The 22,269-nt window shown below is 39.5% G+C and overlaps 1 protein-coding gene across 2 annotated transcripts in view; it reads left to right on the top strand.

Annotated features, from left to right (window-relative positions):
- The window catches only part of tkfc (triokinase/FMN cyclase), a 77,983-nt gene that overhangs the window by 41,036 nt on the left and 14,678 nt on the right, over positions 1-22,269 (top strand). For both annotated transcript variants that reach the window (XM_072592032.1, XM_072592033.1), the window contains exons 6-11: positions 151-240; positions 2,744-2,778; positions 5,953-6,037; positions 7,087-7,176; positions 13,124-13,240; positions 16,407-16,526. In XM_072592032.1, the coding sequence (XP_072448133.1) occupies positions 151-240; positions 2,744-2,778; positions 5,953-6,037; positions 7,087-7,176; positions 13,124-13,240; positions 16,407-16,526 (537 nt within the window). The remainder of the gene's footprint in view (positions 1-150; positions 241-2,743; positions 2,779-5,952; positions 6,038-7,086; positions 7,177-13,123; positions 13,241-16,406; positions 16,527-22,269) is intronic.

The raw sequence follows: 22,269 nt of genomic DNA, 5'->3' as shown, positions 1-22,269 counted from the left end.
ACATCACTACTTAAAAGTCTGTAAGTTTTAGGACCTTGGAGCTACAGTTGTTCATTATATGTTCAAATTAAATATGGTTCCAATGGAAGCAAAATCATACAAGTTCCTTTGATTATTGGCTTTTTAATTTCTCTGTATTTTCCTGCTCAGGTACAATGGGAATCTGTCTGTCACCCTGCAGTGTACCTGGATCAGAGCCAACCTTCAATCTGGAAGCAGATGAGCTGGAACTTGGACTGGGTAAGAAGCTGTTCAGAACATAGAATGTGCAGAGCGTAGTGTGGCAGAGCAGCTAGTAGTATGCCAATATAATACACTTACCTCAGCATTGGTACAAAAGAACATTCTTCGCACAGAAACAGGAAGAAATACTTGTGGCAGCTGAGAAAGAACTATTCAGTCTTCCCCAGTTCTTGATCTGTAGTCATGTAGGTTATGGCACCTCAAGTTCACATTATTTTGCGAACAATTATTTTGTAAACCCAAGATAAGTTTCTACCTCAAACACCCCTTTAGGCCATAATTGTTACCTGCCATTGTAAATATCCTATGTAACCTCTCTGGAATGATCACATTTTTCCGAAAACGCAGTGTCCAGAACTTTATGCCTTACTGTGGCTGAGGCCTAACTCGTATTTTACACAAGACGAGTATTTTACACAAGGCTGCTATAACCTTCCCTGCTCTTCTTTTCTAGGCCTTAACTAATGAAGGAATGTATTCCATGTTCCTTCTTATCCATCGACTGCCCTACTGTTAGGAAACTGTGGATGTGCACTTAAAGATCTTGCTGTTCCTCTCTGTGACATGGAATCCCCCTGCCCTTAATCAATTATTCCCTTGCATTTTTTTGTCTTCTCCAATGCATTTTGTATTTGCCTTTTATTCTTCACCTGACCACTCCACTGTTGGCTTTCTGCAGCCTAGATTTGTCTTCTTCACTATGAACTCAATGATCTATTATTGTATCATCTGCAAGCTTCTTAAGCATGTCTTGTCGTTTGAATCTAAACCATGATATATACCACAAACAGCAAGGAACCCAGCCCTGAGCCCTAAGGAGCCACATTTGACAAACATTTTTCTATTGATCATTACACTTTGCTTCCTGATAGTGAGTAAACTTTGGATCTAACTTGCCACTTTCCATTGCAGCCATGGGTTTTTAATTTTCTGTCCAGTATGCCATATGAGCTCTTGTCAAATGCCTTGATATAATTCATGTAAATCACGTTGAATGAACTCGCTTCATTGACTCGCTTCAAAAAATTCAATCATGTTAGTCACAAATGTATTGACCTCTCTCTTAAAAATATTCAATGACTCTGGCAGCAGTGCTCCCTGGCAAAGAGAGTTAGAAAGTCTCGCAACCCTCTCGTTTCCTCCGTCTCAAATCGAAGATTGGCCCTAGTTCTAGTCTCCCACAAAACGAAACATCCCATCTAAGTCCATTATGGAAGCAACACCTAGGAATGAGTAGTAGATTTTCTAGATTTGCCTACAAAAACAAAAAAAAACTTATGTGATTTTGAGATGAAAATAACCTGAAGTCCTTGACCCCACTCACAATCCAGCCACCCTCTACTGGCAAGTCTGTCCATGTTTATAAGACTACTTTAGGAAATTATGAGGGGTTGTTCAGCTGGTGGCACCATACCATACAGGAAGTTATTATCCATACAAGGGGAAAGAAGAATGGATACTCTTTTGCAGTTTAGGTAAGCACTTGAGAACTTTAATGCACACATAGTCACATTCCAGTGAGGGTCAAAAACAAGTTTCTTCCTATGTCCAAATTTGGCAAGCTGAGAACCCCTTTTCCAAGGGACCTCCTTCTGCAAGGCAGCACAAAAAAAAATTGATCATAGTCCATACAAAGCCTGGTAATCATTGATGGATAATTGCAAATAGATTGTTAAAACAAGGTTTATTGATGCTGATAAGAGGCTGTTATAATTGGATCATGTATCTTCCGAGCTCATTTAGAACAAATTTCCGTACTGACTTCATAGATCATTAAGTTCATGGAAGTCTTACAGTGTGGAATTAGGCCATTCGACCAATCAAGTCCACACTAAACCCCCATAAAGCATCCCAGACCCACCCACTACCTTATCCCTGTAACCCTGTATTCCCATGGCTAATTCACCTAACCTGCTTTTCCCTGGATACTATAGGAAATTTAGCATGGCCAATCTACCTAACCTACTCATCTTTGGACTGGAGGAGCAAACTGCAGCACCTCAAGGAAACCCATACAGACAAGGGGAGAATGTGCAAACTCCACCCAGTCAGTCACCCAAGGCTGGAATCGAACCCGGGTCCCTGGTACTGTGAGGCAGCAGTGATAACTACTGAACCACTGTGCTGCCCCTAAAGTTAGTAAGATCCTCAATCTGATCTCAGCTAAGATGATTTTGGAGCCATGCTGTTTGACTGTATCTATGGGATAAATAGTAAAGAAGCAATCAGCCAGGCTCCCCATTTTAACTACTGTTGTAAACTGCTTTGAAGTGAACAGTAAATGGAATAAGATAGGGTTTGGCTGAGATGCACATCCTGTACCTGAATAGAGCACCTGCTACCTTGGCATACATTGAATGCTCACTTAGGCAAGGTGTCAGAGCATGGTTATTTGCCATAGAATTCTGACCAAACAAATATCTCTGTTTTCAGAGAAAATAACATTTAGAAGCATAGCTTTAGCACTTACATTATTTTAAGATCATTGCTATTTGTTTAGGTATCCATGGAGAAGCCGGTATCGAGCGGATAAAGGTGAGAGACCATTAAACAGTGAAATAAAGGAGCTTTACATTAGTGGAACTATTACTGGTATATTGTACAATAAAATCTTAAATTTCAGTGGAGAAAACAGCATAAACCGTCGGACTTATGTTGTGTAATGACTAACTAACATGCTGAGCAGAAAACTGAAACATCTAACTGCTGGGCTTTCAGGGAGACCTAAGTGATAATATTGATCTTGATTGCCTGAGTATTCTATTTCCTTTTCATCTTTGTTCAGTGGACTACTCAATGAAAGTTGGGAAAGGCTTTTGTAAGATTAGCCTACCAATACCGAAATACTTAAATTACTTTGTACTCTTTTAAATGTTAACTGTTAATAAGTGTCAACTGTATCGCTCCTTATAAGTTGATAGTATGTGGGTTCAAATACCACTCCACAACCTGAAGTCAAACTTGAGACTGACAATTAGCACAGCATTGAAGACTGCTGAAATATCAGAGATCTTTCAAGGATAATGGACTATAAGAGTAGAGACGTTTTATTGCAGCTGTACAGGACATTGTACAGAAGCATTGTGTGCAGTTTTGGGCTCTTCATTTGAAAAAGTGTTTTAAATTCTTTAAAGGAAGTTCCAAGAAGAAAGGTTTACTCAACTCATTCCTGGGGTCAGGGTTGAACAAATTAGACCTATATCCCTTGGAGTTTAGAAGAATGAGTGATGATCTTATTGAAACATAAAAGACCTTAGGGGAACTAGATAGGTGAATACTAGGAGGATGTTTCCTCTTGAGAGTGAAGGGCTAGAACTATGGGATGGAGTTTAAGAATAAGAGGTCTCAGTTTTAATACAATGTTGGGGTTTGTTTGTGTGGGGACCTCTCTTCCCCAGAAGGTGATTGACAGGTGCTTAAATTTATTTAAGGCTGAGTTAGATAGATTTTAGATTTACAGCACAATCAAGAGTTATTGGGTACAGAAACGAAAGTGGAGCTGGGCCCATTTTGTGTTTGAGTATACTTGAATGGCCAAATAGCCAAATTGGGCTATTCAGGGAGACCTAAGTGATAATATTGATCTTGATTGCCTGAGTATTCTATTTCCTTTTCATCTTTGTTCAGTGGACTACTCAATGAAAGTTGGGAAAGGCTTTTGTAAGATTAGCCTACCAATACCGAAATACTTAAATTACTTTGTACTCTTTTAAATGTTAACTGTTAATAAGTGTCAACTGTATCGCTCCTTATAAGTTGATAGTATGTGGGTTCAAATACCACTCCACAACCTGAAGTCAAACTTTGTTTTTGTGTTCACTATTTTAGCACTTTGCTCAGATAATATATACAGGAACTGAGTAAAAATACATATGTGCATCCTGTTAACAATTACCCCTACTTCTCCACCACCAGTTTTACTTTGATAACTTTTCCATGCTGTTAGATGGGCTGTCTCACTGTAAAATTTGGATGTGTTGCTGTTTCTATCAGTTGAACATTTGAGATGTAAAACCTTTGGGACGATATTTCCATTGATAGGAGAGACTAGTACCCGAGCCTTAGGTGGGGGAAGAGCTTTTAGATTGGAGATAAGGAAAAGCTTCTTCAGCCAGACTGTGGTGAATCTGTGGAATTTATTGCCACAGAAGGCTGTGGAGGCCAAGTCATTGAGTATATTTAAAACTGCCATAGTTAGGTTCTTGAGTATCAAGCGCAGCAGGTCAGGCAGCATCCAAGGATCAGGAGAATCGACGTTTCGGGCATGAGCCCTTCTTAGTCTTGCTCCTTGGATGCTGCCTGACCTGCTGTGCTTTTCCAGCAACACATTTTCAACTCTGATCTCTATCATCTGCAGTCCTCACTTTCTTCTTGAGTATCAAGGGTTAGAACATAGAACAATACAGCGCAGAACAGGCCGTTTGACCTTTGATGTTGCGCTGACCTGTGAACTAGTCTAAGCCCATCCTCCTAACCTATCCCAGCATCATCCATGTGTTTATCCAAGAATTGTTTAAATCTCCCTACTGTGGCTGAGTTAACTACATTGGCAGGCAGGGCATTCCACACCCTTACTACTCTCTGAGTAAAGAACCTGCCTCTGACATCTGTCAATTTGTAGCTATGCCCCCTAGTATGAGCTGATGTCATCATCCTAGGGGAAAGACTTTCACTGTCTACCCTATATGGTCCTCTGATCACCTTGTATGTCTCAATCAAATCCCCTCTTAACTTTCTTCTTTCCAAAGAGAACAGACCCAAGTTTGTCAGCCTTCCCTCACAAGATCTTCCTTCCAGACCTGGCAACATCCTGGTAAATCTCCGCTATACCTTTTCCAATGCTTCCACATTCTTCCTGTACAGGTTACAGGAAGAAAGCAGGAGAGTGAGCTTGAGAAACCTCAGCCATGACTGAATAGTGGAGCAGACTCAATGGGCTGAATGGCCTAATATCTGCTTCTATGCCTTATGGTCACTGTAATGACAGCTGATGATATCTCATTCAAATCCTTTAATTATACAGCTGTTTTCTGTACATATGCCTTTGTCAGTTGTGCATTTGAGAAATTCAATGCTGTTCTCAATGCCTGCACACTCTACAAACTGCAGCAATGGTCAAAATTAGGTCCCTGTGCATATCTTACCCTGCACTAAATCCTACTTACCAAATCCTTTCTTACTGACTTAAATTGAAAATCTATGTTCTCACCATTTTTTTTCTGTGTTATTAGCCAATTTTATATGGGCAACTTGCTTCAGCTTTATATTTCTAACTGTACCCTTTGATCCTCTGAATCTGATCTTAGCGCACCGATTTTTTTAATACCCCATCATTGATGGGTAGACCTTCAGCTGCCTTAATCCTATTGCATCTCTCCACTTCTCTTTAATTATCCCAGAACTTATCATGCCACCCTTCCTCCATAGATTAGTGCTTGTCTCCTGTGATTTCTCACTTCAGATGTAGGATGGAATTATATAAATATTATTTATTGTTGGCATTTGTTCTGGGACGAGAAATTCTGCATTACTAATGTGGCCTCATCAAAATGGCAGTCAGATTGAAGTAAGCAATACTGCACCTATATTAAGCCATTCCTGGAATGGTACTTTATCACTGATGATAGTTGATGATATCTCATTCAAATCCTTTAACTCTGCAGCTAGCTGTTGATTCACCATCTTTTGCAATATGTTTTCTTCCCCCAGATGATGTCAGCCAATGAAGTAGTACAAAAAATGATTGATCACATGACAGATCCCTCTAATGAGTCTCATTTGAATCTAGAAGCTGGTGAGTACAAAATTGGGTGTAGGTGGCTTCTACTCCTCCATTAGTCTCATGTACTAGAGGAGTATCTGCATAGTACGCCCAGAAACTATTCTGCATCAAACTAACAATGATCTCTCTACTATTGTTCATACCACTCATGTGCTCATGTGTGGAATCAACCAAAGAGTTTTATGTGCATCTGAAAGAAAATACCAGCTCTGATAAGTAAGATTTTGAAGAGCACTTACCTATGTCTCAGCTGTCCTGTCAGCCTCCTTGGTGTAATTTAAAATGGCTGAGCATTGTGTCTGTTATCATTGTACAACAGTACTCAAGGTTCTTGTATATGACATTATTTCCAGGGACTCATAAGCTAGTTATCTTAAAATATTAAATCTAGCAAGAAAGGAAAAGATGAAGTATATAAGCTTATTACATGTGCCACTTTGAGGGATGGGTTGTGAAATACATAGATCTCTTTATGAGGAAGGTACTGAAATATATCATTCAGTGCACAAGTATTTTCTTGGAAGAACTGAGGTAGGCTAGAATCCTTTCAATTTAAATATTCTTCCCATAGTCACCTTTCTTGTGACGTTGAATACTTGAAGGCCAAATTTCCATCTGACAATTGAAGATAATTATAATAGTTTTACTGATTTACTTGCAACTGTGATTATGTTTTGTAGCATTTTTTTCTAAATAGCATACCTTACGTTCATTGTTGATTGCTAGAGATGTAAGTTTTCTAGTTGTTCAGGACATACATCTCTTCTGAAGCAATTAGGTTGCACTCACGCTGAACTTTCAGAGTATATTGGGATGTAGAGACTGTAAATAGAGTTAGTATTTAATGATTGAATATGAAGTTGGAAACAACACGGTTAATATCTCAGTTCTGAAGCATGAAGTTGCAGTCTCAATCATTTAGTGGGGTATACAGTAAATTCTTTGGTTTCACTGATTGGATCATTGTAGAAGATTCTTATTGTGTTTCCTTACCTCATATTTCAGTTGGAGAAGTTAGTTACTAATTTTGTTTACTGTGTTTGATTTTACTGTGCCTCTAGGCGATCATATTGTGTTGATTGTGAACAACCTTGGAGGGCTGTCCTGCCTGGAACTGAGTATTGTGGCCAAATCTGCAGTCAAATATCTGGGTAAGTTTGAATATTTTTGTCCTAGACTCATGACGAAGAATGAGAGCATGTGGAGTTGGGTAACATGTAACACTATAGTTAACAAACTAGCTACAAAAAGGGAAATAAACATGTAGGGTTAAAGATAGTTAATTATGGAAGATTAAAAAGTGGTATTCCATTACTGAGATCAGTGTGGATATCATTGACACTTAATTATTTATATAAACGATTTGGACTTTTGTAATGTTATGTCAACACCACTTCCGAAAGTTTTAATCAAAGAATCACTGATGATGCATCCGGTTTGATGATGCTATGTTTTGTTTGCAGTCACTGTCATTAGTTTTGTACTGTTGAAACAGATGCAATCCTGGCACTTACTACTTTGTAGGTAAATAACTGAGCTTCCATAAAGAAGCTTATATTGTTGCTGTTTCACTGGGGGGCTATAAATTGCATCTGAGTTATTGTGTCCTGAATCTCCATAGGATAAAGTGCATCACCAGCTTGAAGCATTAATCAGATTTGACAGCTTTGCCTAAGATCCTTTTCGGAGGATGTCAAAACTGAAGTTTCATTATATATGACTACAACTTCCTTTTACAAATTACTATTAATGTTGTAAAATATGCCAAGGTATTATGTGTGTGAGAGAGAAGTTTTCAGATAACACTAACTTAGGGGCAGAATAAATTAAGTAATTTGAAGAAAGAGGTTGCACAGTGACATAAATAGCATTGGTGAGTGGGCAGTTGTATGATTGGAGCTTGATATCAGCTTTGAAGTCATTCGGTTTGGTTGGAAGAAAGATCAAATAGAATATTTCCATACGGAATAACAAGGAGCTGTGAAGGACCAATGGTGGCAGTCTTCATAATTCACTCAAAGTTAATGACAAACATAGTCAAAAATCTAATGGACTTACAGTCTTTATCTTGAGGGTTGGCATTTAGAAGTAAGGAAGCAGTTCTTCATTTGTGCAGAACCCTTTTCACATCCCAGCTGGAGTACTGTGTTCTGATTTAGGAGCCATATCTTCAGAAATATGCAATAATAATTTGTATTTATAGATAATTAAATATCTTAAGGCTCTCCTGAGAACAATCTGAAACAAAATTCCAGACTGTGAGATATTGTGTTTTAGGCTATCTTTACAAGCTCACTCACCAGCTTGCTATATTTATTAATACCGGGTTCCTGTTCATTCATTTAGAACCGTTTACTAACCTGCTTTTTACTATAACGCGTTCATTCATTCATAAAACTGTGGTTTTGTACTGTTTTAAAACAACCCTTTAAAACCCAACATTAAAAATCACACAACACCAGGTTATAGTCCAATAGGTTCAATTGGAAGCACTTGCTTTCGGAGCACTGCTCCTTCATCAGGTGGTTGTGGAGTACACAATTGTAAGACACAGAATTTATAGCAAAAGTTTACAGTGTGATGTAACTGAAATTATACATTGAAAATAGCTTGATTGTTTGTTAAGTCTCTCATCTGTTAGAATGACCATGTTGGTTTGACTTCTTTCATATGTATATCACAAAACTGTTTTTAAAAGTTACATTCTCAGGTTAACTTTAACAATTGGTGTCAGCCAGATAATATGTTGAAGGTGTTAGCCCCTGTGCGGTGTTGTCTGTGCCATAATGTTTTGACTAATTCGAATCTAAAAATGAGTTAACAGAGTCTTACATAGATTCCTGCAGTTTTTGAGAAAAGTACAATGTAACTCAGAAAGTACAAATTCATCCCACAAACGTGTGTTTGTGTGTGTGTGTCTGTCTGTGTCTGGGTTGAGGGGTTGTGAGTGTGAGAGAGAGTGTATATATGTGTGTGAGTGTAAAGGGATCTGAGTCTTTGAGAGGGTGCATATGTGAGTGTGGGAGTGTGTGTGTCTGTAGGAGTGTGTGTGTATCTGGGGTAGGGGATTGTGAGTGTCTGTGAGAGACTGTATATGTGTGTGTGTGAGTGTAAAGGGGTCTAAATCTGTGAGAAGGTGCATATGTGAGTGTGTATGAGTGTCTGTGTATAGGTGTGTCTGTGTATAGGTCTGTGTGTGTGTGTGTGTGTGTGTGTGTGTGTATATATAGTGCAATGGTGGTCACCTGTAGTGTGACATGAACCCAAGTTCCTGGTTGATGCCCTCCCTATGGGTACCAAACTTAGCTATCAGCCTCTGCTTGACCACTTTTCACAGCTGCCTGTCCTGAAGTCCAGCTTGGAGGATGGTCACCCGAAGGTTTGAGGTTGAATGTCCTGGACTGCTGAAGTGTTCTCCAACTAGGAGGGAACACTCCTGTCTGTTAAGTCTCTCATCTGTTAGAATGACCATGTTGGTTTGACTTCTTTCATATGTAAATCACAAAACTGTTTTTAAAAGTTACATTCTCAGGTTAACTTTAACAATTGGTGTCAGCCAGATAATATGTTGAAGGTGTTAGCCCCTGTGCGGTGTTGTCTGTGCCATAATGTTTTGACTAATTCGAATCTAAAAAATGAGTTAACAGAGTCTTACATAGATTCATCCCATTCATCTGTTGTCATAGCCTCTTCTCAGTATCACCAATGTACCATTCCTCAGGGCGTCCTTGCTTGCAGCATATGAGATGGACAATATTGGCTGTGTCACATGAATACCTGCCATGTACATGGTGGGAGGTGCCCCACGCATAATAATGGCATCCATGTCCACACTCTGACATGTCTTGCAGCACCTACTGTGACAGGGTAAAACCCATTACTGCATTTTCACACCTTATCAGCCTTTGCTATCAGCAGTGTTTAGGCCTAGCTTCCTCTGAATAGGTGCCAGTATCGTAAACAATACCACCCCCATCATGTCTCCAGGAAACATTATAATATTAATCAGCCCTTACCAACTATATCCTGGACCTGAACAGATTGCAAAACACTAAACACTTTCCCCAATTAGTATGTACCTGTTAAATATCTTTTAATTGGGTCATTATCCCTTTAAGAAGCTAACTGACAAAACAGAGCTTCCATGAAATTGCATGAATGAATGATACTCACATAGGCAAATAATAAACAAATCTCACAGCCCAGCTGCGGTAATCAGTTTAATATCTTTTATTCTTTTATTCTATTATCCTTTTATTAAATACAGCTAAAATTTCTAACTTATTTACAGCATATAGGCCTAATATTTTTACTAACTTTTACTAACGTAAAAGACAAAAGGACTAACACTCCTTAATTTGGAGATGCCGGTGTAACACCTCTTAATTATGCAAGCAGACCAAACAGACACTTTTAATCCCGTCAGAAGTAGCAGCCAGCACTTAGCACATGTTTTAACCCATCTCCAGTCTTCCAGGACGAGAAGCCCTTCAAACTTTTGTGTACAATAGACAAAACAATGTAACACTATAGTAATGGAATTTTAATATATGTAAGAAATGTGTATAAAGGTGCTGTTGTAAGAACAATATTTTGGGATTCTGTTACCGCCTCAAACGTGTGCTGTGCTACTGAATAAGAGAGACTATTTTCACTACTCACTGATTCTGGTTGGTATTTGAACCTGATCCCACAAGACCAAGGAAATTAAAATAAATATTAGGGGAGACAGGGCAACCTTAATCGAAGAGATATATTTTAAAGAGCATTGTAAAAAATAAATGATATAAAGAGAGTCAAAGAGGTTTAGGGAAGAAATTTCAGAACTTAAGGCTGTGAAAGTAAAGCAGTTAGTGACTGAGTTATTAAAATTAAGTATACTCAAAAGGCTAGAATTTGAGGAACACAGACTTCTTGGATAGCTGTAGGGCTTGAGGAAATTACATGGGATGAGAATAAAGGTGAGAATTTTAAAATCAAATCTTTGCAAAACTGGAAACTGATATAAGCAAGCACATGGATGATGACTGAAGGGGACCTGTCATAAATTAGGACGCAGGCAACAGAACTTTGAATGAAACCATGTTTACAGTGAGTGAAATCTGGGAGACTGACCAAAAATGGATTGAAATTATCTAAAAGTAATATGACCAACTTGAGGGTTTCAGCAGCATCTTGACCTTGAAACATGTACAAAGTGGATTAACGGAATAATAATGATCTTCAAAGAATTTTCAAAGGATTAAATAAAATAGGAAATCTTCATTTTTTTGTAACAATTTTAATTTTTTAAAAATTAACCTTTTAAAAAATTAAAATTTCTTATCAACCTGTTCAGAGATGTTATTACATATCTCTGGAATAGGTGCGACTTGAACCCAGGCCTAGTCCAGGGGCAGGGACACTACCACTGTACCTCAGGAGGGCCCTACAATCATTATTATTATTACATTAAATTTATAAAATGCAGTTGTGAACTAATCAAGGATGAAAGGATTTGAGGGTACTGCAGAAAAATGTGTTCCTGGTGGAGGAGTTCAGAACAACAGGCAAATTCTTAAAATTAGACCTTGGTCATTTAGGGATGAGATGAAGAAGCATTATTTCATTTCAAAAGGTAGTGAAAATCTGGACCTCTCTTCTCCTAAAAGTTTGTGAATAATGCAACATTGAAAATTTAAAGAACTGTGATTGATTTCTGGTAGAACAGGGCATTAAGCAATATGGGACAATGGCAAATAAGCCATGTTCTAATTGATTAGAGAATAAGCTTTAGAATACCCACCCTTGATCTTGTATCATTTTGGAGCTCATCATCAATCAGTTTTTTGTCCAAACATGTTGTGGCACCTAAACAACTGAGTGTGCAAGCTGATGTTGTGCAGTTCCTACATAAGAGATAACCAGAACTGGTATTAAGCAGTAAACTGGCATTTTTGTTTTGCACTTTTATTTTCTACTTTTATTCAGAGAAGACAACATAAAATGCACTACACAGTTGAATTGTTAGTTTTATTTTTGTATTTTAGAATTAGAATTAGAATCCCTACAGTGTGGAAACAGGCCCTTTGTCCCAACAAGTCTACCAGTGGGAACAAAAATCTATCCCAGTTCCTCAGGGTCATATCTAAATGACAATTGAGAAAAAGAAGGCACAGTGGTTATGCTGCAATTGAAATTCTAAATTTCTTCGTCTAAGTTAGTCAAATTCTGACCTTTTTTTCTCCTACCATGATTTTTATGGTTGTCAGCCATATAATGAGATATCTCAAATTACAAATTAGGCAACAGGACATCACTTCCTAAACAGTACTGTAACAAATGACCTAACCTGCAAATATTGTGGTCATTTAAGTGTTCGAGGCTCCATTTAGATATGACTTAAATAGGATAGAGTATTGTTGAGTTTGGGAGGTCTGACATCACAAAGAAAGATAACTAGCTATGATAACCAAAAGTTAAGGTATAGACGGCTAAGTCTCATGTGAACTTCTTCTTTCTCTGTCTCATTCTGCCTTTCAGGCATTCTCATTTTCACACAACTATCACACTCCTTATTGTGAATTCCTTTGCTTCTGCATTCTCACTTACTCTCACTCGTGTGTTGTCACTTCCACTCATACCTTCTCAAAGATGCTTTGCGCACATTTGGTCTGTAATGTTTGTGGTTCACTCACCTTTCTTTTTGTCTTGTATTCTTTCTACATGACAGTCTGATTTCCTTGTTTCTGTGCAGTTTGCTCTCCTTGTGCCAGATTCAAATCAAGATGCACAAATTAAATGTTAGTGGTCTATCCTATAATGGTATCTTGACCCATGGAGTGGAAGTAGGAAAATTTCAGTCTGCATTGATACAAATACTGGGCTCATGAAGATAAATTCCCTGCTACTCATTCAAATTTCACCTGTACTATCTCCTTTTTTTAATGGATGTGAATGTAAGTTTAATATTTCCTGTTTTCAAAATATGCCAGAAATTCAAGTGTGAACTTGAAGCTGTTTAATGAATTGATTTCTTTAAATATTGTACACATTGAAAAAAAGCTAAGCATTTCTGTGATAATAATGATAATTGTATTTTCTGCGCATCCTTTTCAGAGCATAAAGAGGTTATTATTGAAAGGGCATACATTGGATCACTAATGACAGCTTTGGAAATGGGAGGAGCTTCTCTGACTTTGATGATTGTAAATAGTGAACAACTGAAACTCCTGGGTGAGTGCTTTTGGGTGAGAACTGTGACAGAACATACAACTTTTGCTTTTTTAACTAGCTCAAGACACTGAATGGGTAGCCCAGAGAAGGAGTTTAGTACATTGACACACTGTTTGGTGGAGTAAGAAGATTGCATATTTTCAGGCACTACATTGGGTTCCTGAACCAAATCTATTTTCCGATGGCTGTCAGTTGAAGACAAATAAACTCTCCAATCTCTGCTCACCCAGAGCATGCATAATTTCTAGGCCCTTAGATTCCAGGACCCTGCTCTGAAAACTTAAATCTGGTGGTCTCTGATATTCCAGAGGTGGTTAACCTCATGTAGCATCCTGGGGATAGGTCACTTTAATACTCACCTTGCTTTGCAGTCACCATATATCAACTCTGAGATATACTGCAACTGAGATTCCACTCCCAGTGCTTAGCTGGATTGTAACCGCACTCAGTAATATCATGTTGAGGAATGGTTGAGGATCCTGGGATTATATTCATTGGAGTTTAGAAGATTAAGGGGAGACTTATTGGAGACGTACAAGATAATACATGGCTTGGAAAGGGTGGACGCTAGGAAATTGTTTCCGTTAGGTGAGGAGACTAGGACCCATGGACACAGCCTTAGAATTAGGGGGGTAAATTCAGAACAGAAATGCGGAGACATTTCTTCAGCCAGAGAGTGGTGGTCCTGTGGAATTCATTGCCGCAGAGTGCAGTGGAGGCTGGGACGCTAAATGTCTTCAAGGCAGAGATTGATAGATTCTTGTTGTCTCAAGGAATTAAGGGCAACAGGGAGAATGCGGGTAAGCGGAGTTGAAATGCCCATCAGCCATGATTGAATGGCGGAGTGGACTCGATGGGCCGAATGGCCTTACTTCCACTCCTATGTCTTATGGTCTTATGTGGATCAGGTCCCTTACCCAGGCAGCGCTCACAGTGCTACAATTCTGTGGGTAACTGGGAGACTGGGGTCTCCTTTGATGACATTTTTATGACAGCAGGACGCAATGTGCAGCACGTAAGTAATAAAAGCAATGCTGCCATAAGAAATTTGATAGCACATAGAACATTAAGGCCTGGACTTCTCTATAGTACCCGTGCAGAAATATATTTGCATCACACATGGCATGATTTGTGGTGGTTTGCTGTATGCCACACAATCTTGCTATCATGACATTGTAACAGGGTGATATGCCAGCAAGTAATGGAACAGGAGAAGGAGGGGGCACTCAATACAATCATCTTTTGGTTGAACTGTCTGTGAAAGCCTCATTCAACTGCAATACAATAAATGCACTTCCAATTCCCTATTTAGCAATAATCTGACACCTTATTGAATAACCATTAGAGGTTGCAGCATGCTTGGGCTGATTAATGTGCGAAATGAGTAGGTTTCAACTTGCAAGTACGAGTACCAGGTTTTGCTCAAAGTTCTGTGCCAAGTTGGTATCAGTCTCCTCCATATGATGTTGCATACAGGCTTTCTGGCAAGCTGTAAATCTCTCAAGAATTTCAGTATGCATGTCCATTCAGCCTCCTTCAGTAGTCCATTCTATCAAAGTATTCATCTGATCCATCTGCAGCAGAACTCCAGCAAGATGGCCCCTGAGCTATGCTAGTCCTTTGTTCATTTGAGTGTCTCACCACTTGTATACACACCCCTGAGCTATCCATTAAAGTACAGAAAGTGTTATTACTTAAGCTGGCAGGTAAATGTAGAAGCAAGTGCTGGTGTCTGTCCCTCATCATTGTATTATTAATCAAGCACCATTGCCTGGCCAAGCTAAAGTCATTGGATACTTGAAAGAGGAAATGTACAACAATAGGCTTGGTGTCAGGGGAAGTGAAGGAACTCAGGTGATGCATGCTTTCATGTACCTGTAATTTGTAAATCAGAAAAAGAAATTGAGGATAAGGGCTGTGAGAAGAGCGCTGGAGGAATACTGGAATTTTTGGATGTTTTAATTTTGTTGAACAGGCCAATCCATTGGTAGTGACAGTCCCTACTGCTTGTGGGGGCAAGAAAAGCAACTGTGCCTGTAGATTAGCTCCTACAGCTTCCAGTTATTTATAACCAGACAGGGTTGCATATTCAGCATTATTTGAGGCAAGAGGCAGTTAATGGAACATTGACTTTACCACTCGTGTGAGATCACTGAACTATTTGTTGCACGTCATCTTGGTCATTTTGCTTGCGTCCTGGTGTTGATTGCATGGCAATCAGCTCTTATTGCCTTTCCTAAAGTTTGCTGAAAAACCTTCTAGATTCTTAAGGATAGGTCACTTCAATTTTCCCCTTTATGTGCTCCTCCAAGGCATCGAGTGCAACATCCGAGAACCTTGGAGTATGTCTCTGTCATGCTATAATTCCTTTCTCCTCCTCAGATTATTTTCCATAAACAATTCCAGCCATTATTTATCATAACTTTTAGGAGATCCAAGTTGATATTGAAGAAGTGCAGGTTACTTTTAAGTGGTTCTAGCCTTGCTCAAATCTGTATTCCTGTTGAGACCTACAGCGCTCAATGTGTTGAGCATTGGCTGCAAGCAGCAATTATCCCAACTGGCAACATTTGTGCAATTGACCACCTGTATTGGAAGCAACAGGCATGGTTTGATCATGCCTTGTAATCCCTGCATTGAGTTTCAGCTGCTATTGCAGTTGGCTCTCTTCCTTCACAGAATTTCTCCTCCTATCCCTATTCTCTTGAAGGCACTGACTCATTTGGTGTGGTGTAGTATTTGTTGGTGTCTCTGTTGTGTTTCGAAATTGCGTAGCAAGTGTCCTTGAGCCACTCAGCTGAGGCAATGGTGGAGCTGTGAGATGTTCCTATAGCTGAATCTAAGCTTTCATCACTAGTTATCTTCACATGTACCTTTGACAAGGTAAATGGAACAGAGTTTTGACATGTTTCTGCAGCATGTCTATGACACTTAGATTGAAATCAATTAACAGCAGATGCCAAAGATGATATGCAGGACTTCTTGGCCTGTATGATTTATAACCGAAACAACAGCACACATCAAAATATTGCCAACTAAGCAGGAAGTCAATTTTTGGGGACTAAATTAACTTATAAATTTATAGTATTGATGGATAATATAAGGTATACATTATTCTGTATGTCAATTTTCTGCAACAAGATTCTACTCTTTATTTTTCTTACAGACTCACGTACCTCAGCCCCTGGTTGGCCTAATGCAGGGAGACATCGTCTGGTACGGAGATGCAAGATTCTAAGTGCCCCCTCCTTGGAACCTGAGAGCTCACTCACAGCCGCTGAGCCAGGTAGAAGCTGCTCACATAGTTTACGTGGTCTGTGAATCTGTTCCTGTTGAGTGAAATGTAGCAGTACCACATGGAGGACAGTATAGATTGCAAGATAATATTTAATAGACAACAAAGGAGATAATAGAATAAGACCAAAAGTTAATACAATCAGTAACAGAACAAAAAAACTGGAAAAGTGAGAGGGGGAGGAAGGATGATAAAAATTGTGAGAAGCAAGCAAAACCATGATACTGTTGTGCTTTTTTATGCCAAGCAAGATTGGTAACACTTAAGCTCTTTTGTTTTCTCTGTAGTGATGTTAAAAAAAAACTTGTAAAATAATGTTGTAACTTGCTTCTCTGTTTTATATGACCATTTGCATCTATCCATGGAATTGAATTTAGAAGTATGGTGTAGCTCAGTGGTAGCACTCTCACCTCTGACTTCGAAGCTTATGAATTTGATGATATAATTTTGTGGTCACTTAAGCCATTATTCAAGTTGTGATGCATTATTGATCGTATCTTTTGGACTACCATCTGCCTGTGTAGGGGATCTAAATGGTACAAAGAAGGCTAACAAATTAGTGTCCAGCTTAATATTCTTCAGTGTTCTTCTTTTGTCTGACATTATCCAGTGGTTTGCTTTATTGTCTGTTCAGGCGATTTTAACGTGCACAAATTAACAAACCTAATAAATATTTTTGAGGATGTTATTAGCAGTATCGAAAAGGGGGAATCCAGTGATGTGATGTTTTTGGGTTTTCAGAAGGCTTTTGGTGAAGTCCCACACAGGAGGTTAGGAAGGAAAATTAAAGCTCATAGGATTTATCCTGTCAAGGATAACTTGACAGGCAGAAAACACTGAGTAGGAATAAATGGGTCCTTTTCAGGTTGATAGGCTGTGATCAGTGGAGTAGCACAATATTTGAGTCTCTGCTGTTTGCAATCTCTATCAATGATTTCAATGTGAGGCCTGATTGTAATATTGTCAGGTTTGAAGACGATGTTAAATTTGGTAGGAATGTGAGATGTGAGGAAAATGCAAAGAGGATTCTAGGGGATTTTGGCAGGCTGAGTGAGTGGGCAAGACTATGACAGATGGAAAATAATGTGGAGAGCTGTGGTTTGGTGGAGGGAAGAAGGTGCACAGTAATACTTAAATAGTGAGAGATTGGAAAGTGTTGATGTCAAAAGGAACCCTTGGAGCCCTTGTTTATAAATTACTGATAGTTAGCATGTAGGTGCAGCAAGCTATTCAAAAGACAAACAGTATGTTAGCCTTTATTACAAGAAGATCTGAGTACAGGAGCAAAGAAGTCTTAGTTTAATTGTGTAGAACACTGGTGGGATTACTCCAGGATTGCATGCATTTCTGAATGACTCTTCTAAGGAACAATATTCCTGCTATAGAGGGAGTGCAGCAGAGATTCACCAGACTGATTCCTGGGATAACGGGACTGTCTTATGAGGAAAGATTGAGGAGACTGGACTTATATTCTCTGGACTTTAGAAGAATGAGAAACAATTTTAGAGAAACTTATAAAATTCTCAAAGGGACAAACTTGATTCATGTAGAAAGCATGTTTCCGCTGACTATCAATTATAGAACCATATTCTGATAATAAAAGGCAAGCCATTGTGAAATTCAGAAGACTGCACGTTCTGAGATCAGGCTCATTCTGAGCTCCATGTTGAAGACATGCTATAACTGAGATGCTGAGCCTGTAAGCAGAGGCAGGAGGACATCAGGCAGGGGTACCAGGGGCCTAGAGTGAGAGATGTAAGGGTCTGTCCGCATTCTCTCTCTATTTGGATGTGAGTGCCAATGCATAGTAGCTGCCTTGAAAACCCAGATCCATCAGAACATTCTGTGATTGCCAGAAGTGCATTCAGACTTGCATTCCATTACTCTAGCCATGAGTGCTCAGTTTTGCTGGCAAGCCAAAAAGAGCTCAAGCGCCTTAGCCTCACCCCAAGTGCTCCATCTTCTCAATAAGAAATGGGGTTTAGGGTTTGGTAGTGCCAGTGAGTAGCTACAGGGATGAGAGACAATCGACAAGCATCCCTTTAGGTTCATCTCTGGACACTCAATAGCCCCTCCACCTCTCTCATCCACTAACCTCGAAGGAGTTTAGAGCCAGGTACTACTGCAGTGTCCCATTCAAACCTGAATATAACCTTTCCAATCATGTTAGTATCCTGATCTCAAGTAAGATGTTCAAGAAACTGTCCATTTGACCTTGGAATCAAGTGGCTGCCTCAGGTAGGAAAACTACCATTGCACCACAAGACACTCAAATACAGATTTTTTAAAGAAATTAACCTATTTGGACATTTCTAGACACACCTTCACAGTCATCATATCTTAACGTGGACATAAATCTTATCTAGTAGCTCAGTTATATTTTGAATACTATCAGGAAAGAAACATAATCATTCCACAAGACTCTTTCAGTGGATGATAATGAGAAAATTATTATAGTAACCTGTTCATATATCTTATCACAAACTTGCAGTGCAGGTGGGACATGAACCGAGATCTTCTGGGCCAGAGGTAGGGACATTGCCATGTTGATCTTCAGCTTAACTGTGATAGGAAGATAGATGTGTGGGATTGTGTAATCACTGGTTCATGATTGCAGAAGTAGCCTTTAGGATGCCTCATGTCCCAGACCTGAAGTCCACACACTCATCCCACTTTGGTGCTGCTTTGCCAATATCACAACTTATTGTGCAGTTGATTTTCAGATCTATTGATACAGTTTAACCCTTGCATTCTTCCTTCCTACATTTCAGTTGAGCCCCTTTACATGACCATCAGTGTCCTCAATTTACTCTGCAGGTCCTGACTATTGATGTCCTAATGTTCTTGCTAACCCTTCTCATATCATGGCCAGAATGATGATGACTTGACTTGACTCGACTTCAAGATCTTGTAGTCTCCACCCAACTATCTACAATTGTCCCCATGATCGTGGCTATTCCCTCAGCCACCAAATACAAGCAGATCAATGCCTAGACTCGAGCTTCCTGTCGTCTTTTTGCCCTGAACTAACCCGAAACTCTAATTATACAACTTACACCCCTGATCATTAACTGTGTCACTAACAGAGAGCAGCCATTGCATACACCATTATTCACTGTAGTTTTTACACTGCCATGACCACATTACTCTCACTACATTGGAAAACAGCGAGCCCTAATCCTGTTGTCTTACTGCTCATGAATTCACCCAGCAATTGTCCTCCAGTTTGTCCCACTTCTAATTCAATATGCAAATTTTCCCTTTCTTAGATAGTCAAGAATAATGGCAAACATGAAAATGTTGCAAGGATCAAAAAATCAAAATTAATCTAGGTCACTCAGGTCAGGTCAACTTGCAAATTCAGTCCAGGGGATGGGCAACAGTCTGTCATGGCTATCCTGCAAAGTCTGTCTGGAGGAAGGGGCTACATTGTGAATGTGAAAACTGTGTACTTAGTGAGACTGGCGTATCAAAGTTGCAGGTTAGTTTGGTTTATATAGTTAAGTTTCTGAAGTGTTGAGTATCTCAATTGGGCAAAAGTTAATTAAGAAGGCAAAGTTAATTGTAGTGAGTGGAATAATTAATGAAGCGCAAATACATGTGTTTAGGCTTATTACCATGGATCTCACCACTTAAGGATGAGCAGCTTGCTCGCAAAAGTTCAACTCTGATTAATTTGATTTTTTGATCCTTGCCTGAGTACATTTTCATGTTTGCCATTATTTCTGACTCTAAGAAGGGGAAAATTCGCACATTGAATCAGAAGTAGGACAAACAGGAGGACAATTGCTGGGTGATTTCATAACCAGTAAAACAACAGGATTAGGGCTCATTCTTTTCCAATGTAGTGAGAGTAATGTGGACATGGCAGTGTCAAAACTACAGTGAATAATAGTGTATGCAGAGGCTGCTGTGTGTTACTGACACAGTTAATGATCTCTGTAATCTAATATACCCATTTTGTTGTCCAAAAGTAACAAGATAGCACTAATGTCACAAATGAAAATAGTCATCATGCTAAATCACTATGCATTGTAAATGTACCATTACTTGATTCAGTTAGTCCTCACTGCTGGTCACAGAAATAACAGATTGCCTATTTAAACGTGGATCTTTGTGCACATTTTCAACTCCAGTTTGACAGCAAAGCGAGTGGTCTGAGATGAATGACATTCCTGTGCTCCAGGGCACTACTGAGTGAGCTTATAATGATGCACATATCAATAAGAGCATAAGAAATAGAAGCAAAATTAGACAACATAGTTCTTTGAATGCGTTTCTCCATTCAATGTCATAGAGTCATAGAGATGTACAGCACGGAAACAGACCCTTCAGTCTAAATTTTCCATGCTGACCAGATATCCCAACCCAATCTAGTCTTACCTGCCAGCACCCAGACCATATCCCTCCAAAGGCTTCCTATTCATATACCCACCCAGATGCCTTTTAAATGTTGCAATTGTACTAGCTTCCACCATTCCCTCTGGAAGCTCATTCCATACATGTACCACCCTCTGCCTGAAAAAGTTGCCCCTCAGGTCTCCTTTATATCGTTCCCCTCTCACCCTAAACCTATGCCCTCTAGTTCTGGACTACCCCCACCCCAGGGAAGAGACTTTGTCTATTCATCCTATCCATGCCCCACATGATTTTACAAACCTATTTAAGGTAACTCCTCAGTCTCCAACGCTCCAGTGAAAACAGCCCCAGCCTATTCAATCTCTCCCTATAGCTCAAATCCTCCAACCCTGACAACATTCTTGTAGATCTTTTCTGAACCCTTTCAAGTTTCACAATATCCTTTTGATAGGAAGGAGACCAGATTTGCACGCAATATTCTAAAAGTGGCCTAACCGATGTCTTGTACAGCTGCAACATGACCTCCCAACTTCTGTGCTCAATACACTGACCAATAAAGGAAAGCATACAAAACGCTTTCTGCACTATCCTATCTACCAGCGACTCCACTTTCAAGGAACTATGAGACTGCACTCCAAGGCCTCTTTCTCCAGCAACACTCCCGAGGACCTTACCATTAAGTGTATAAGTCTTGCTTAGATTTGCTTTCCCAAAATATAGCACCTCACATTTATCTAAATTAAACTCCATCTGCCACTCCTCAGCCCATTGGTCCATCTGATCAAGATCCTGTTGTAATCTGAGGTAACCTTCTTCGCTGACCATTACTCCTCCAATTTTGGTGTAATCTGAAAACTTACTAACTCTACCTCTTATGTGCGCATCCAAATCATTTATATAAATATTGAAAAGCAGAGGACCCAGCACTGATCCTTGTGGCACTCCACTGGTCACAGGCCTCCAGACTGAAAAACAGTTCCTTGGCTTTTCCGTAGTACCTTTCTTAAATAGTGGCACCACGTTAGCCAACCTCCAGTCTTCCAGCACCTCACCATCGACTATTGATGATACAAATATCTCAGCAAGGGGCCCAACAATCATTTCCCTAACTTCCACAGAGTTCTAGGGTACACCTGATCAGGTCCTGGGGATTTCTCCACTTTTATGCATTTCATGACATCCAGCATTTCCTCCTCTGTAATATGGGCGTTTTTCAAGGTATCACCATCTCCCTACATTCTATACCTTCCATGTCCTTTTCCACACTAAATACTGATGCAAAATACTTGTTTAGTATCTGCCTCATCTCCTGCGGTTCCACCCAGAGGTCACCTTGCTGATCTTTGAGAGGCCCTATTCTCTCCCTAGTTACCCT

The sequence above is a fragment of the Chiloscyllium punctatum genome, chromosome 22 (genome assembly GCF_047496795.1).
Source record: "Chiloscyllium punctatum isolate Juve2018m chromosome 22, sChiPun1.3, whole genome shotgun sequence".
NCBI classification, from domain to species: Eukaryota; Metazoa; Chordata; class Chondrichthyes; order Orectolobiformes; family Hemiscylliidae; genus Chiloscyllium; species Chiloscyllium punctatum.
Note: the sequence above shows the minus strand (reverse complement) of the source record. Positions and strands in the feature narration are given on the sequence as shown.